Raw genomic sequence first — 18,317 nt, forward strand, 5'->3', positions numbered from 1 at the left:
GGGCGGAGGGAGTTATAGTAGTTCTAAAATGAACCAAGAGCTAGTCAATGGAGAGTAGGCGTCTGGTAATCAGAGTGCGAAATAATTGAAAATGGTGCCTTCGGGCCTTCCCCCTCCGGGCCCCAATACAATGCTCGAAAATCACTTGTTGTAGGCGGGTTAGTTCCTCAGTCGTCGCCCGAGAAACGAAGTGTTTACTATGGCAAGCCCAGCCATCCGCGAATAGCACATAGGATTCGGCGCGGTCCGAACCGCCTTCTGAACTGATGCGCCACGCCATTTCGTGGAAAAGAGTGTCCATATTCTCTCTCCCAAGGCGGAAAGAAGAGTTGACGCGACCCCACCAAAAACGCTCAGGGAAATTCTCGGAGTGGTTGAAGCGAGCGAGATCCGCCACCGCTGCACTCTCCGATTGCTCTACTAAAGAGGAGCTGTCATCCCCCAGCGGCCTTGTCGCCTGTTCTACTATCGCTCCGGATGACGATGAGGCTCCCCCGACATCAGCCGGCGTTTCATTGAGGTCGAACCCTCGCCCGACATCAGCCGGCGTTTCATTGAGGTCGAACCCTCGCCCGACATCGACCGGGGGTTCGTTCAGATCTAACTCCCCGCCAGAGGGCAGCATCCAACAAGAATTGGGGATAGGGACTTCCCACGGATCAATTCCCCCCTCCATGCCAAGAAAAGAACAGAGCATGGAGAGAAAACGGCTGATCAATGGAAATAGGACCCGAAACCAAGGTGGAAGAACCTCAGATATCGGGTCCGATAGCCTCCTACAGATTAGATAGAGCCGCACCACTATCACACCTGGCACATATCTTATTCCAGCACAACAAACGAAGAAGATCAGGCAACACCGGAAGAATTGTGCGAAATAAGTGAATTGATCCAGTTGGGGCATCATTGCTGTAGTTCCATTTCCTCTATCTCTATATCTCTTATATATATCTATATATATCTATCTATATATATATATAGATAGATAGATAGAGATAGATAGATATATATATCTCCAGAATGAAGCGTACGAATAGTTAGTCAAGATCTGCGGTAAAGAGACTACTGTCAAGATACAACCGGAGATATAGGGATTCGGGTGGTCAGTTTTTACCAACGGAAAGCATGGGGGAAGCTATGAGGGTGGGGGGTAGGGCTACCCGGCACTAGACCACCTTTCTAGACTCAACTCAACTAAAAGCCAACTAGAGTCTACCAGTCAATTCTTTACTGGAACCTGCTAGAGTAAGGGCCCGGGCTAGACTACACTGAACTAAACTGTAGTCGGGGGGGTTCAATAGTCTAGTGGGGCGGTCCTCTCCCGGGTAGTCCGGGGCGGTTCGCCAAATTCAATTATCGCTCACCGCCCCCCCCACGGGCTCTCGACCGCCTTAAAACCCCGCCTCCCCCTCTTCTAATTAACTCTAGTAGGGGGGTGGGGTGGGTCTGCATTGGGAGAGCGCCCTCGGGCTCGACCGGTTGGTCGAGATGTCGAGAAAAGTGGGTCCATATAATGTCGAGGGCTTGACTGCAGTACCATAGCCTCCTCCCACCCGGGGTGGGTGGGGGGCAATAGAAGTTGGGCGAGCCGTTCATTAATGACGCCTGCTATAATAAGGGCTAGAATCGAGGGTGGGCCCCTACTATTCTATGGCATCGGAGGAGATAGTTCGGTCGATGCCCTCGAATTGTAAGTGATTGGTGTAATAATCGGTCATTCTCTTTCCAACTCGTCCCAGAATGGGCGTTAGGGCAAAGAACAAGAAGAAAGCTACTGAAGGAATTTGTCCAATAGTCACATATGGTGCCTCCACGGGTTCACATCCGATCCGACCTGATAGTAAGCAATCCGCCAGGAAAAACCGAAAGAGTTTCTGGTAGATCGGACGAGAACTTGAGCTACGAACATACGAACTTTTCAGAAAAGGGAGAGCCAAAAGCGGTGGAAAAACGAGTGCTATTGCGGCTACACCTCCTAATTTGTCGGGTATACTGCGAGGAATGGCATAGATTGGTGGGAAATACCATTCCGGCACAATATGAGGCGGGGTGGCCATCGGATTAGCGGGTATATAATTGTCGGGATGCCCCAATACATTAGGAGCACAAGAAATCCAAATGGAAAAGAAGATAGCGGAAGCTACCCGACCTACTAGATCCTTCGCGTAAAAATAGGGATAAGAAGCGATTTTATCCATCTTTGAATGCACACCCAATGGATTATTCGATCCATATTGATGCAATGCGGCCAGATGAAGAGGACTGGCGCCTACTGGAATAAAAGGGAGTGGATGATGAGGACTAAAGAAACGATTTAAGGTGGCATTGTCCACGGGGAAACCACCCCACGGCCAAGTCACGATCGTATCTCCCACTACGGGTATGGCGCTAGCTGAGCTTGTAATTACCGTAGCTCCCCGAAAGCTCATTTGACCCCGAGGTAGTGCATGTCCTATAGAAGCAGTCACAATCATTAACAGGGAGATGACAACTCCGAGGCACCAAACAAATTCCCTAGGACTGTCATAACTCGCATAATACAAACCGCGAAAAATATGGGGGTAAACCACGATGAGAAACATACTTGCCCCATTAGCATGCATATAACGAAGCAACCAGCCCCCTTCAACATCTCTCATGATATGTTCTACGCTGTTGAAAGCTAGATCCACATGTGGTGTGTAATGCATAGCTGGAAAAACGCCGGTCACTATCTGAATGGCTGGACAAATACCAGCTAACGAACCAAACCCCCGCCAATGACTCGGATTGCTCGGGGTCGGATAATCTATCAAATGCTGGTTCAGTGTGGAGAATATGGGTTGTTTGAGAATGGAAAATCGTTGTGTCATGTCTCTGTCCCCTCAATTCGACTCCCCCTCAATGGAAATTTCCGGGTGCCAATCCCGCCCTACTATTCTCAAGGGCTAGCAGGTTTATTAATCTACTATGGCACCAAAAAAGATTTGCCTATCCTTAAAAAGCTAATCGGCATCGACTTCCCCATGCAGATCGGGCTTGTGTAGGTAGATGTGGGGAATAATCGGTGCACCTAGACTCCCCCGATCGGGCTTGTGTGTCTATCCCCATGCAGATCGTTGTGTAGGTAGATGTGGGGAATCCTTGTTTTCGGAGATACGACACGGTCTACTATCTATAGGGCCCGGGAGATAGTCTAGGCCAAACTAGACTCTAGTATAACGATGCAGTCTATATACGTCACATGAGTGGCCAGGCATGTTACGTATAGAATCAATTGAAGTTGAAAAGAATTCTAGCCGCCCTACAATTCTATGGACCTCTGAGAAGCAGCTTTATCGTGAGCTAGACCCATTCCATGTCCCGGGGGCCCTACTATCAACTATAGAAAGGCCCCACCCCGGCACTAGTTCTAGTAGGCCCCCCGTAGAGCCCTCTCAAATAGTAGGGCGTAGTGAACTGTTTCGATTCAGTAGGAGCATCCAGCCCCAACTCGCTAATAAGGAAGCATGTCCCGACCACCCGCACAGCCCCGTATGATAGAAGTTGGGTGCTTTCCCCTCTCATTATTAGCATTGTTTCGACGCTCTTGATCTAGAATCGGGCACTGCGGGGAAACCTCTGTTAATTAATAAGCCTGCTAGTGAAACTAGGAGATGGATAAAATAGACCAGCCATAACTTTTATCGCATGCTCCAGATGAACAGTGGGTAGGCCTCACACCCGATGCTTGGAGAGAACATCATTCCCACCCTGCAGGCTTAGATTGGTTCTTCCGGCTAGGCCCCTACGGGGTCAGTCTTGTTTTCCGTTGATTGCTTTTATGCCGCTGTTGCTAGTACTAATCCATCCCATAGATGTCTACTCCGATTGGAACCCCCCACTATAGATGCGGGTAGAAAGGGAGGGGAGGCTCACCTCTCTTTCTCAATGAGAAAGGGTGAGAATCACCCGGTTCATCGAGGCCCCCTACCTATATCGAGAAACGCCCCTCTCCTAATAGAATAGCTTGGAGGGAGAGGACCTGACGGTACTCGTCCGACCCCCGCTGGGAGCCTATCCAAATTATTGATTGGGGGGGGGCCCCTATCCATAGTAGGGGAGAGTATAGTAGTGTGAAGTGATGCCATAGTATAGTCCTCTAGTGATGCAGGACTATAGATAGTGAACGGTACACTGCATTGACGGTCAAGGCCGAGCGCCCCCGGGCGACCCGGTCTATCGAGCGGAGTGGGCGGCGATCCCCGTCATGATCCCCATCATATAACGTATGAGATGACCGGGGAGTAGATGACCAACCATCATCGGTGACCCCCATCATGCAACTATAGTTCGATGGCGCATGATCCTTCTTGCTCGAACAATCCCGTGTGTAATCTCCAGCCTTCACCGGCATATCTTATCCCCCAGCTATCTATAGTAGGGGCCGCCCTATAGATAGTAGGGGAGGACCACTCCTTTTTGCAGGGTTAGTGCATGCGGCGATTCATCCATCACGCAGCGTATATAAGAGAGATGACCCATGACTCGTCTATAGAGTGGGACAGAGTAGATGACCGCTCCCCACCTATCCTTCCTATGGGGCAACGGTGTTCGATCCTTCGATGGGGCGCGATCCTCGGTGCCGTGGGGGGAGGGCGGTCGACCATTGGGTTATTCCATTCGTGTTCCATTCAATGTTACTACATTCCTCGCTGCTCCTACAATCCTATCGTCTTCCCACAAGTGCTTACAACATCCCATGTTGTTCCTACCCGCCCATAGGTGATGCACATCCGAAAGCACGTGTTCCTTCCATTAGCAGAGACAGTTGACCCGATTGCCCTACTATTCTAAGGGCCAGTTGATTCAGCAGCTGAAGCAGCACCAGCCCTACTCTATATAGCGGACTTGGATCAGTCGACCCGGAACCTGTGAATATGCCACACCAGTTCAGAAAGGAGCCACCTGCATGAGGAGTAGCTATAGCAGAGGCACCCTTTAAGGTTTACCTTGCCCTAAAATTCTATGGGGAATCGGTTCAGGTGCCAGTATATGATCGGGATCGAGACCCTTCCCGACCGGTTGCGGAGCTAGAAACGGTTGACTGGGATAAAGAATTCCCAATAGGAGCCGGGGCACCGGGCACCCTAGAGTTCCCCCCCGCCCGGCTATAGTTGGGGTCCTAGTGTCCCCTCGCTCTTCAGATTCACCAGTGGTAGTGATGGTTCGGGATCGAGTCGCTTAGCCACTAGTAGCAGCTTACTCATAACCAATTGATCCCATTGACTCGGAACCACGAATAACATATCTAGATAGAGCTCGTTCCCCAGTCCCCTAACTAAACTCGAGAGGTCTCGTGGCACCATAAGCCCAAACGGAGGTCAGGGAAAATCGGCCTCGTCAGCAATGGATTTGTATATTCATCTGCTATTATCTCCTAGCTCGGTCACCCGTGTCTGCCCCTGTCTCCGCTACGGGGGGCTCTATAAATGGAAGGGATGTTGGGCAAGCTGCTGGCAAGGAGGATGCTCGAGAATCTTCGATCGCTGGTTCCTTATAGAAAGAGTAGGGCAAGCAAGCCATTATTTCGACGTTAGCTGGTTCTAGATCAAATGCGAATGGAACTGAATCCGTATCTGGAGGATATGGAGCCGGCTATCGACCTGGAACTTCCTGTACTAATGGATCAACTCAATCCACTGCCTCCGCCCCGTGCCGCTTGCTCCGCTTCCGCTGTCTCTATCTCTATCTCGATGACCCTTTAGAATAGTAGGGCCCCCCCATTATAGTTGTTGTTTTATATTATTGGGGGGGCATGTTACGTATAGAATCTAGAAGATAGTCTAGCCCTAGAATAATAAAGAGAGGGAGATCGATGAGCAGAACTTCTAGATCTTTCTCGGTGCTGATTATCGATCCCATAGCCCTCGACATTATATGGGGCGAGGGGCAGCACCAACCAGAAAGAATTGCTTTCCATCCGGGCCATAGAATAGTAGGGGCCCTCCCTCTAGATTCTATACGTAACATGCAACTAAAGTTCGAAAGCATTGTTTCTTCCACTCTATTTTGCTTCCCACCAATCAGCATCCCTAACCCCTTCTATTCCCTCCCACCAACTATATCTTCCACCAACTCTCCTCATGCCTACCATAGAATTGTAGGGCCCTCCCACTTATTCTAGCTTATACTAGCGTCAAAATAGCAGGCTGATGCCCCGGGTGGGTGGGAAACTTGACTATAGGTTCGCCCAAACAAATATATATATATTGCTTCCATCCTTGTTCAACTAATTTCCTAACGCTTCCATCTGTCTAATCTAGTCTCCCTGCCTTCCGAACAATCCATCCATAATATTCTTTGTTTCCTGTCCTAACGCAAAGAAAAATATTGATAGGAGCAAATTGGACAAAATTATTAGCTCGAATTAACGCCCTCCAGTCTGAGCTACCGGTGAACACCAATCTATTCAATCTCGACCAATCCCGACCTGGTGAGGTGTGGTTCCTATGCTACCTATGCCCTATCTATAGTGGGCTACCGGTGCTTACCACTCATTCTCTTTATCAGCAGGTCCAACCGGCGCGGGTGCATACCAAGCAGCCCATCTCTACAGCCCTAGCTCATGGAGTACCGGTGCTCACCAAGCATTCTATCTATCCACAGCGGCTAGTCCCATCCCATCCGAGGCGGCTCCCATCTCTACCAATCGAGACAGACTTCTTCCATCTATCCACAGCGGCTAGTCCCATCCCATCCGAGGCGGCTCCCATCTCTACCAATCGAGACAGACGGTGGATTTTCACCAACCAATAGAGACAAATGAGGTGCATACTTTCTGGGGCAGACTAACCTGGGGCATACTCTGCATCCGAACCAATCAATGAAGTGCACATCCCAACCAGTCTCTTGGGCGGGATCTAACCATTCGAACCCAGCGAGGTGATGGTGCGGACCAATCCTCCCATACACAACCCGAGGTGGGGTTATCAATAAAGATTTAAGACCAATCGCCGTCATTACTACTACTTTCATCCTCAACCGGGAGTGGTTTAACTGGGAACAAAGCTCAGCTAATCGATTCGCATCTGTGCCCATATAAGCATACTTTCCCATACCAAGTATGCGTGCGAGATTGATGTTTCCATGCAAACGGATGCTATCATTATGTGTATCTGATCGCCATGAGGAAAACCAAACAGATAGCTCCGAGAATAGAGGAAATAAAAAAGCGGTGGGTGGTTTACGGAGCATTCTATTAATATATGCTGGTGGTACGAATATCTAAATAGATAGATATCTATATATATATGCTGATGGTCTTCCATCAGGGACTCCAAAAGGTTTCGTCCCTCTCTGTACTCGGATCGATGATAGCATGAGAGGGAGCTTCACTCAGGGACTGACCCTGCCGTCCTTCCCTTCCGTTCGGGTTTCAGTAGTACCATCTTATTGCTATGCCCCTATGACCGTTCAGTGATGTGTTACGAATCCCGAGCCATCCAGATAGAAGCGATTCTATGTTCTCGCGCATGCATATTGAATAAGCAAGCTATTTACTGTTCTCCGAGCTGAGAAACGTTTGGTGGGCTCCCTTCCCCTGATTATGACATGGTCCTCTCTCTGAATCATGTGTTCTGAGGGATCGCCCTAGACCTTACCGTCCAAGTAGAGACCTTGTATAGCGGTAGTAGCCTTTGCGTCGTCCGGTTCCCAATCATGAATCAGTTTCCTCTTGCTCAATTCGGTTAAGGATCCTAGCCATCCGCCCGTCCGTCATGGAGCCCCGTATATCGCTGGTTGAATCAAGCGCTCACAGATAGACACAAAAAGAGCCACACCCATCCAATGCGAATCAGCAGTCGACTGACCAGGCACTCCGCGCCAATCATCAATATCAACAGAACTCTAGCGAAAGCGCCAACAATGCTCATTATAGCCCCAATAAAGTGCATCCATAGTCGACTGACCAACCACTACTCCGATTATCAATGCCCGAATCAAGCGCTTTCAAGTCTATGCCCTCCACATAATAGAGCCATCCGTCCAAAGCCTATTTACAGCCCACATAGCCCCAAAAATATCTAGTACATCCAGTCGGGCTTACCACACGGTACGGAGCCTTTATCATGTTCCTAAACCTACGCCATGAGTCTGTGATCTAGTTTTCAAATTGAGTCTTTACTTGTGGTTCAAGAGTCAAAGTTGACTAATACCCAGAGCCAGTTAATGATCCAGCGGAGGCAAGCAGGGGTAAGCACATAAGAAAGGGCCGCCCACCCAAGAACTACGATAGGCATCGTATATAATACATTACACATGGAAGGGTAAACTTCATAGGTCATACAAAGGCTGGGTAGTTGTTAGTCCAAGGTTATAGTCTATAGGAATCAGTTGAAACACCAATTGAAAAACCCCTTATAGTTCCAGTTTGTTCGGATCCTCCAGCGGCATAGGCACAGGCAACAGAGGAAGCAGCATAATAGCAATAAGCAGGTCGTCGTGTCAATTTGATCTACACTGCAGGTTCTTAAAGGATCAATCACCAAGTCAAACGCCATGTTAATTAGGTAAAATCACCAGCTACAATGACATGTTCGCTAGGTAGAAATTACAAATATGCTAGGTTCTTTCTGTATTATTGACCAATATGCAAGGGTTGGGATGGAAATTTCCCAGGTACAAGGCCAGGTTATTAAATGTCAATATTACAGCCATTTTTCCAGCTTCGTTAGCTCAATCTTCCATACTCTCTCGCTTCATTTTTGGGAAATTGCCAACCCGTATTAAGGCTATTGAATAGGAGTTGACCAGTTTATTAATACCAGTCAAATGCCAGTTTAACTACGGTAAACTTACCAGGTACATAGCCAGGTTCTTTATGTCGAATTTACCAGTATCAGGCAAGAATGGATGCTGCTAAACGAGGTCATGGTTCTCCACCTTTCAAATATGGAACTAATCCAACTAGTAGGGCTGTTACTTCAATACCTAAGAAACTCCCTTTACCTCTGCTGTTGGTAGTGGTGCTTCAATAAATACTATCTTAGACTCTCTTATAAAAAGGGTCTTATACTATCTTAATCATACTAAATTGCTTGTTACTCGAATAGATTGAGGGAATTCTCCTAAGTAATCCTGGCGTTCTATAGGAATCTTAGACTCTCTGGTACTCATCCTACCTACTAGGTCGTGGTGGGACATCTCTATCTCTTACTGCTGATGGTACTCCTTCTCAAGACATAGGGATAGGGACCTCTTAAATCCTTGCTGGTAGTGGTGGTGCTTCAACCCATCTTATACTCGACTTATACTTAACTTAGACTTTACTTAACTTAGACTTTACTTAGGCTCTCTTAGTAATAAAAAGGTCTTATACTATATGAGCATTCTTATACTCTAGAAGGAACATTAGTCTTCGTAATCTTTAGCTTATTCTTACTATCCGTTCTCTATCTTATCTATCACTTGTAATCTACCCTTTAGCTTTATTTATCCTATGCTATTCAATATGCTCCTTAGGGCACTACTTCATACATTTAGTAACTCCCTTACACAACCACACAATCCACTACAGCACCTGCATATTATGATACATCACAGGAGCCTTCCACAACTTTATCATTAGCTCCTTCATACACTGGTTTCCTTCACTGGGTAAATAGGAACTAGAATTGGTACTCCTCCATCCACTTGGTACACTGAATCCACTCCTCGTTATGGCTTTGGTGCTTATGAAGGGCAGGGGAGAACCTGGTGGGTAAGACACTGAAACAACTGATGAAACCACTGCATCTTATTATGACACTGGATCAACCCATGCTTAAATGCCGGCTTATTACCTCTTAGCTACTACTTATGCTGCTCCTTCAGCTACTGGTGTTATGCGTCAACAACAGGGGCTCTTACTTCTTGGTATAGGTAACGGTACTGCTGACCTATACCGGCCCAAAGACAGACCGCCAAGACGGTTCAAATTCCAATCCACCCGTACGGGGTGGGTGGGAGGACATGCAGGGGTAAGCTGATTCCCTTCAAATAGTAGGGGGGGGGCGGAAACGGAAGAAGAAACGGAAACAGAAATAAAGGCGGTACTGCCGCATATTATGGCCGTGATACAGTCCACCGAACGAAAAGGAGAAGGGCCACGGGGAAGGGGGCCGACCATGGTAGTTGCAGACCCAACTACTTAGAGGAGAGAGAAAGCGGGTACTATCCTCCCCATATTCGGGGTTGTGCCCAGGTCTCCGGGTGGGGAGTAGTAGCCGAGAGCTGTTTCACCTTCAGACCTAACTGTCAATCTGAGGTAACCATTCGATGTGCCCACGTCGTATCCACCTCAATCAATTATCGCATTTCTATAAGCTCCATAGATAGCTACGCCATTTTTATTGCAAATGAATAAACTACGCCTACCGATGCCCTACTATCTTAGTTCCCGGTGCTTTGGACGCGCTAATTATATATATATATACAGGTTGGACCGAGGCAGGATCAGATTACACATAAGGATTTATAGCTCCTAATGTCCCGCCCTTTCAGAAACTATTTTATCCGAAGCGCCCTCTATATATTATTGTCAATGGCAACGAATCTAAGAACTGGGGGCACCATTTAAGCAGCCCGGGCCCCGGGCCTTTAACAGCTTCAGCTCTTGAATTGGTTACTTCCGAGAAGTTATTGAGTCTACGTAGTAAGGAGAAGATCCGATAGCTCACTATAGTCGGGGGCAGTTGAGAAACCGACCCTACCTATTGAAGTAAAGCCTATTGATCCCGACTGCTATAAAGGGCGGGTATGCAGGGGCAGGATCAACCTTAGTGGCTGGAGTCAATAAATCAATGGAGGCGAATCCATCCCTAACACCAGTCATTGTCACTGCGAACGAAGATAGGGAAGTGGAAACATCTGGACCGATCAAATCTTCGATATTCAATTTTCCGGCTTCCTCCATAGGTTAGAAGGAAGGGGAAGCACCGGATTCAAAACTATCTATTTATTCTCCGTCGTACCCCCCTCTATAAAATTGGTCACACGAGAATGGGTCAGGACCTTACTAAACAACTTCAGGAAAGGCTAACTAGCTAACTGAAGATGGATCCCGAGATGATTTACTAACTACAGCAATAGAAGTAATAGTTGGGATTAGCCGGTTGTTACTGCGGTAAAGTGTATGCAAGAATACCAAGAGCTAAATCAGTTACTTAAGAATCTGCCCTATCTATATCCGATACCCGAGCAATAAATGCATACTAAAATGTCGAAGCAAACCCACCCGAGTAAAGCAAGTCAAGTAAAGGTGATTGTATAGGGATCTTTCTCGATCGGAGCAAATAATAGTTACTCATCTTGGTGTGCCGGGGATTAGAAGAATTGGACATGGGAATAAATCTTTAAGCGAATGTGTACTAACAATAGAGGTAGGAAGTTGAGTAACTCATAGTTGTTTAATCATCTGACTCACCGTACGTATCATTAATAGTAGGGGGCTAAGATTGGTTAACCAGGAACGCTATATATTGCATGAGATGAGTCCGCAGGTAAAACACATCCATTTATCGGAGCTATGCTATGGTCATCTCATTTATTGTGCCTTAAACTAGAGTTCTTGCATATATATTACATAACAACATCTGCTTCCGAAACTCAATATGATGAAACTAGGTGCCCACCCCTACCATTTTATAGGCTCTATCTGCATATGTAATTGAAACTTACTAAGCTTTGTGCCCTAATCTATCTGTAGTGACTAATCTATCCGATCTTATAATGCTTGGACCATCGAAGAATGAATAGGAGGAGCCAACTATCGCATACCATCTATAGTTACTGCATTCTCAACCTTGGCCCGGATCCCGTTATCGTTATAACACCTACACCCGTTCTTAGATATGCAGTTCCCATTGATGACGGGGAATAAGGCTTAGTAACTACGGGCATTTCTCTTCTATCAGAGCGAATAGGTCTATCAAAACTCTCTGATCCCGCTTCAATTCAATAGTTCGGTCCTTACTCACTAGGCTGTGGGTATTCTATTGTATCCGCATACTCGACTGGCTCTGAGAAATGAGATATAGTAGAGGTGATTGTCTGTCTCTCTAAGATCCCAATAAAAACATTCAAATTATTCGTCCAGCCCGAGACTTGGATATGCAGAGGGAAGAGATGCTTAGTGATATGAGTACTAATACAATTCATTTTTGAGAGCCAACCGGTCTATCCGCTTAAGTTCGACTAGCAACAGTAGAATTGACTCTCTCTGATCCGGCAACTGAATCTGAAACATAAAGGGGTGGGTAGGGATGTGTAGAGCCAATCAATGCGATTAGAGATATGGGTGGACTTGGGTAATGAATCAGAGCGAATTCGTCAATTCTCTGGGGTGGAAATAGTCAGTAAGGTATAGGTAGGCGTGCTAGGAAGCAAATTCGTCAATGGCATTCGATTCAACAATTGTGTATATGAGGCATGCTACTTCCCTTGTTTCAGCTAATAATAAATACAAGCCAACTTAAGAAGGTGAGGGAGAAGATGCGTAGTAATATGACCAAGCTTGTAATCCCACATCCCTATCTGACCCAATAATTCCATTTCCAAGAACCATTTCTCAATCCTACCCGCCTATAATTGCTATTCCCTAGATTCTGCAGTAACTATAGATCGAGACGGAGGGGGGTACTGTCCATGCCCAATCATTTTTGAATTCCCTCATTATTCTGGTCCACCTACTGTGGGGCGAGTGTTAGAAGCTCCAACCAGGAAGAGGGAAATCCTCAATTATCCACCTCAGTTGCTTTCTTGCCCGCATTACGGATCCATAGCGGATAGGGCAGCAAGCGTGAAGCTCAAGGCTATCCTTCCTGTCCCCAGCAAATTAGGAACCTCTAGTTGTGGACGGCTTTAACAAAGGTAAACGAAGCAAAGAGAGGAGTTGATGGTTCCCCTCGTCAAGCGGGCGGGAAAAAGAGTCTTGGCAATGTAGAATAATGGTGGGTCTCACAAAACCTTATTATACCTAAAGATAAATCGGAGGTGCTGTCCACTAATCGGACTACCACATAACTATGGATGCATCAATGTTTTGGGACAGGATGGAACCTATTGATTTCTCTCTCTATCTCTGCAACGATCGGCCTAGTATCCACCGGGCGATGTAGTAGGCTGTCCGAGCCTTAATGAATAGGAGTGTGGGGAGGAATGGATAAATGTAGCGATAGAAATAAAAGCAAAAGGAAATAAAACAGAACTAGATGAAGCAATGGTTATTCTTCCTAACTGACAAAGGTGGATTAGGTTTCCAAGATGCGTATACGGGTTGGGTGGGAATAATTAGGAACAATAGAGGAATGTTTTCCAACCAAAGTAATGAATATTTGAATAAAAAAGCTTAATTGGCAGGAACATTTCAATTACCTTGCTACCCTTGTCTCTGTCCATGAGTGCCTGGCCCGATCATCCATGGCGGGGACATTATTACTTTACTTAGGTAGCCTGTTCCATTTACTATATAGTACCACTGTTTAATCGATAACTGAAATATACCTATGGATAGCAAATTAGGATCATCTATACTTCGGCTCCCACTGGAAGAGGCATCATCTGTAGATTGCAATACTAGAGATAGCTGAGCAGCTTACCCAAGCGAGCCCGTACCAGGAAAGCGTATCCGCTGCCCACAGACAGATCCCCATAAAGCGCTATTAGTTGACCGCCCAGACACTCCGACCCGCCCCAGAGATGCATAACAACAGTACGAGATCAAGAGATGCGCATATAGGCTACGAGATAAAGCAAGGGGCAGCTGGAGAGCCTGTTGGTCGAGCAAAGTCAAAGCCAGGGGCAGAGGTGAAAGCCGGAGCATAGCCTGCCCCAGTGGGCCTTATTATTGACCGAGAAACAGCTACTATTGATCCAGTTGCCCAGATAGGGAATAAGGGGCCCAGCAGCGAAGGGAGTTGATCACCCAGCAGCAAGGTAAGCTACAGAGGCAAGGGTAAAGTCAAGATAGGAAGAGCGTTGACACATAATCACCAGAAATGGGGAGAGGTGCAGGGGTAGCGGGAATGGTCTAAGAGTCAGCCCCTCGCCCATCATATCCAAATCCAAAGATGGACTCTGTAGAAGTTTAACCCGTTACACAATAAGTTTCTTTTATTGATTCAATTGAATAACCAGAACCCGTTGACTAAGAATAAATAGCATCCCCTTTGGTTTTAGTAGTGTATGTGGCGTCCTTTCAGTGATTTTACCGAGCAAAAGTAGCAGTTTCACCATATTGAGATTGAGTTCGTTCCCCCGATCGGGACCCAGATTGAGCTTCACCCGAATAGGTAAAGTCGCCAGTAGCATATCTGGATGCAGATCGAATTCCATAGGCCGTTGAAGACCCAGAACCACCTATAGCAGAGGCCACAGGCGCTGACCCAACAAATAGAGTGCCCGTAGTTGCTGATACATGTGCGGATACAGATCGGAGCCCCTTAAAGTGAAAGATTGAGATCGAGGAGCAGATTATCCAGCAGCAGAGGTAAAAGCAGATTGAGATACAGATCCTCCAGGAGCAGATCCAAATCCACCTATAGCATAGTCTCCTCTTTAAGAGCCAATTGATTAAGAACCAGATTCTGTTGATCCAGTCTTAAAACCAATTGCCTTTGCCTCTGCAGAAGAGAGAAAGAGAAGGATACGCCCTTGCTCACTCCCCCCGTGTACCATTTCATTCATGATCGAGATTAGAAAGACGAAGGTCCAAAGAGGGCCCTATGGATATGGCTCTGGATCTGTATCTTAAACTGAGTGGTCCCCTCGTTTTGTGTCCCTCAGAATAGAATCCCGGCATGAATATACGTAATAGGTTACACCTTCAGGGACTGAAACTCTTACCGTCTCTGCCACCTTCTCTACTGCTGGTGGTAAGACGCGGTCTATTGCCCCTGCTGCTGGCATGGGATATGGATATAGATCTTTTGATGGAGACTTCGCAGCTAAGAGCTATGGAATTCTATCTTATGAATCTCCAGCAGGCACTGCAACTAACGGATCTTTAACGGGTGAAACAACTGCTGCTACCTTAGGTGCTAGAGAAGCCTTTGCCTTTGTTTACTCTGCTATAGCTGCCCTTTATTATCGAATGGGAAGCGTGTACATTTATATACGTACATAAAATTGATACCTATTTAATGCTATTAGGCGGTTGATGGTTAAAGGTGAGACTCAGTCAACTCCACTCGGAACTGGACCTAGGGCATGGGTCCGGGGGCCTGGCCTGTCTTATGGTGTTTGATCGACTGGTTTCGCTCCTTTCGTTGCTTATCCGTTTGCTTCGGTGATGGGATAGGTGGGTGCTAAGCGAGGCGATGGCTTGTATGCCTTTACCTTTCACTCTGCCTTTACCTCTGCCACATAAACCGCTGCTATTGGTGCTCGAACGGAAGGAACTGGAATTGGACCTGAGTATTCCATACCACCTTAGCTAGGACCTGTGCTTAGTCATTCTCTTTATGCTGATCCTGATCGGATGGGCGTAAAAGGTAAAGCATGGAGGTTAGGATTGGCATAGTTAAGTCTTGGGGTGAATATATGCTACTGGCACAGGATAGACTGCTACTGTGGGATCAACCTCAATGGATTATGGCTCAACAAGGTTAACTAGGTATGGATCCGTAGCTCGCTCTGGGTCTTTAACCGGGACTGGAACTAGGCATGGAGAAGCTCGATCAACTCGATCAATAACTGTTTCTGAAACGGCTTAGTAAACTCTATATGAACCCAGCTATGCTCCTGCCCCTGCTTATGGGTAAACAACTGAATCTGTTCCTAGCACTGCGCTTAGCGACTTGGATGCTTTCTTTGTTGCATGACCAGAAGTGCTTCTGCTCGTAGAAAAGGATATGAAACCTACCGAGGGGAAGCTGGGACAAGGAAAGGATGCAATAATAAAAAGAAAGGGCGGATGCCAATGGTGGTGCCTCTGCCCTTGGTAGATCTCCAACTCGATATCGATCTAGAACAGAAACTAGGCGGGGTCATGATGGCACTGGGACCGCGAATGTCAGAAAGAGTGAACCCCTATCTCCATCTTATCTGTAAACACATGACAGGGCAGGTAAAGGCGGGGCAGCAGGACAAACGCACGGGCATCGGGAGGAACATATTGGTCGAGCGGGACACACATTGGTCGGGGGAACATTGCGGTCGGTAACATATCCATCGGAGATAAATCGATTAGCAGAAACACACATCGGTCCAGGGCATACATTAGCCCACTGCCCACCACAACCCAGCAACGCATCCAATAATCACCAAAGCAACGAAACCACCGAAACGAAACAACCACGCAGCCAATAAAACTGATGCAGATGATGACAATCTCTCACTCCCACTACAATCTCTCATAAACGCAAATTTGAACCATCAAACATGCTATCATCGATAGGCAGAGCAACTTCGAATCATGATGGTTGGAATAAACGGGTTTCAATCTATAGGCCAAAAAGCACACGAGAACCAGCAATGAACAACAGGAAGGAACATACCTGCTAGACCAACAACATTATCACACACCACAGAGTAACATCGGGTGAGCAGAGCTCACAATCGGTCACCAACAACCGAACGAACGAACACCGCGCATCATCGCCTAGCAGCGCAACGAAAAGAAAAAGAACTGACACCTACCAGCAGCTCACGAAAAACCGACACGAACGCATTGCATTGCCCATCGCCATCCATCGCATACCCATACCAATGTAGCTGCCCATCTCAATGCCCGGAACCCATGCTAACGTAGAACATCCAATTACAACTAACCAAATCACACCATCCATCCCAATGTAGCACATCCAACCCAGTAAATCACAGTAGCAAATCAAACCTATCCATACCAATGCGAATCAATCACATCGAATAAACACAACGTAGCGAATAAGACTGAACAATGTCCCATAAAAAAACACCTCGCTCAGCACCTACCTAAGCCAATCATACCAATGTAGATTACAAACTAGCGGCGAATCAAACCTACCCACTCAATCGTAGCAAATCAATCCAACTCCCATCTCTATAGCCCCGGCCATAAGACGAGGCCACAGAACCCATCCAAATGCCTATATAATAGGTACAAGAAACGACGGAAACACAAGCCATGGGTGGACGCTTTTATTGGCTAGGTCAGGTTGTTAAGTGCTAATTTGCTTCTTAGCTATCAGTGCTTTAAGCCGGATTTAGTGCTAACTTATTAATAGAATAGTTTGTTGTCCGGACTTATAGAATTGGAGTAGGTTGATTGGTGTCCTCCTATGCTCCGTCCATACTGGGAGTGAGCTCAGCGGGTTAGCTCCGGGCGCTTATTCGGAACAAAGTAACCTTTATTAGTAAGGCGGGCCATCGTCCACCCACGATCAGAAGGAGCCAGAGCTCGCCATAGAGATCACGCCTTCACCCTTGCTTTTTGGTAAACAAGGTAAGAAACTAGTTATGCTATAGAGACTGGAAAACAAGCTCGATCTCCAACCAGATATGGAACTGCACCTACCTTTACTTCTGAATCTTATGCCTTCGCCCGCGCTAATGGTGGATCAACGTCAATGGACACTGCTCCCTCCTTTGCTGCTGGTCAATCTGCGGGATCAACTAGATCATAGGCATCATAAACTCGGTCAACTGACTAACTAAATGAAAATGATGGTTCAACAACTACTGTTGCTTTTTGAATTGCTGCTTTATATACTGGTGCCTATACCTTTGCCCCGCTTTACTCTGCTCTCACCGCTCCCTAACCTTTGCTCAGGTGTTCGTTATTCAGGTTATATGACACCTATTCGTTCGTTGGGTTACCCTTTGTTCGTCCCTTGTTCCGTGAGCGCTCATGTTCCCTCCCCCTAACCTCGCTTGGTCTTCCAAACCTTTTAATACGCTATCTCGCCTTTTCCATTAAATGGCCAAGGGGCAAGGAATATTTAAACCATAGAAACAGAAGCTTCGATCCCTACTAGGCTAGGAGACGTGAAGTGCGATTCACAGCATCTCATCATCGGGATTCTCAAACAGAAAATTCTGATGCGGGATTATTTATGAGCAGCTGTGATTGAATGGAGCTTATGATCTGGGCAGATGTATGAGAGAAGACTTCTAAGAAGCTTATGATCGAAATACCATCTATCTATAGAAAGATAGAAAAGCCCAGCCCCTATCAATAGGGATCGCCTATGGAAGAAAGCATCAGCACGAAAGCAGAAGGAAGACGCCGGCCGGAAAGATTATCAGTGGCAGAGGGATATGGGGAAGGTCGAAAGCGCTATGCTATAAACAACGCATTCATTGCATTGATCAGACAGGGCAAATGATCAGATCAAGCT

General features: G+C 46.8%; 1 protein-coding gene across 1 annotated transcript; it reads right to left on the reverse strand.

The window, feature by feature from the left end:
- Positions 1 to 918: 918 nt before the first annotated feature.
- LOC131066028 (cytochrome b-like) lies at positions 919 to 4,192 on the reverse strand. Its single transcript, XM_058000707.2, has one exon. It carries the CDS (start codon positions 2,850 to 2,852, stop codon positions 1,644 to 1,646), a length of 1,209 nt encoding a protein of 402 aa, XP_057856690.1. The 5' UTR covers positions 2,853 to 4,192; the 3' UTR covers positions 919 to 1,643.
- Between the last annotated feature and the right edge of the window lie 14,125 nt (positions 4,193 to 18,317).

The sequence above is a fragment of the Cryptomeria japonica genome, unplaced genomic scaffold (genome assembly GCF_030272615.1).
Source record: "Cryptomeria japonica unplaced genomic scaffold, Sugi_1.0 HiC_scaffold_375, whole genome shotgun sequence".
Taxonomy (NCBI): domain Eukaryota; kingdom Viridiplantae; phylum Streptophyta; class Pinopsida; order Cupressales; family Cupressaceae; genus Cryptomeria; species Cryptomeria japonica.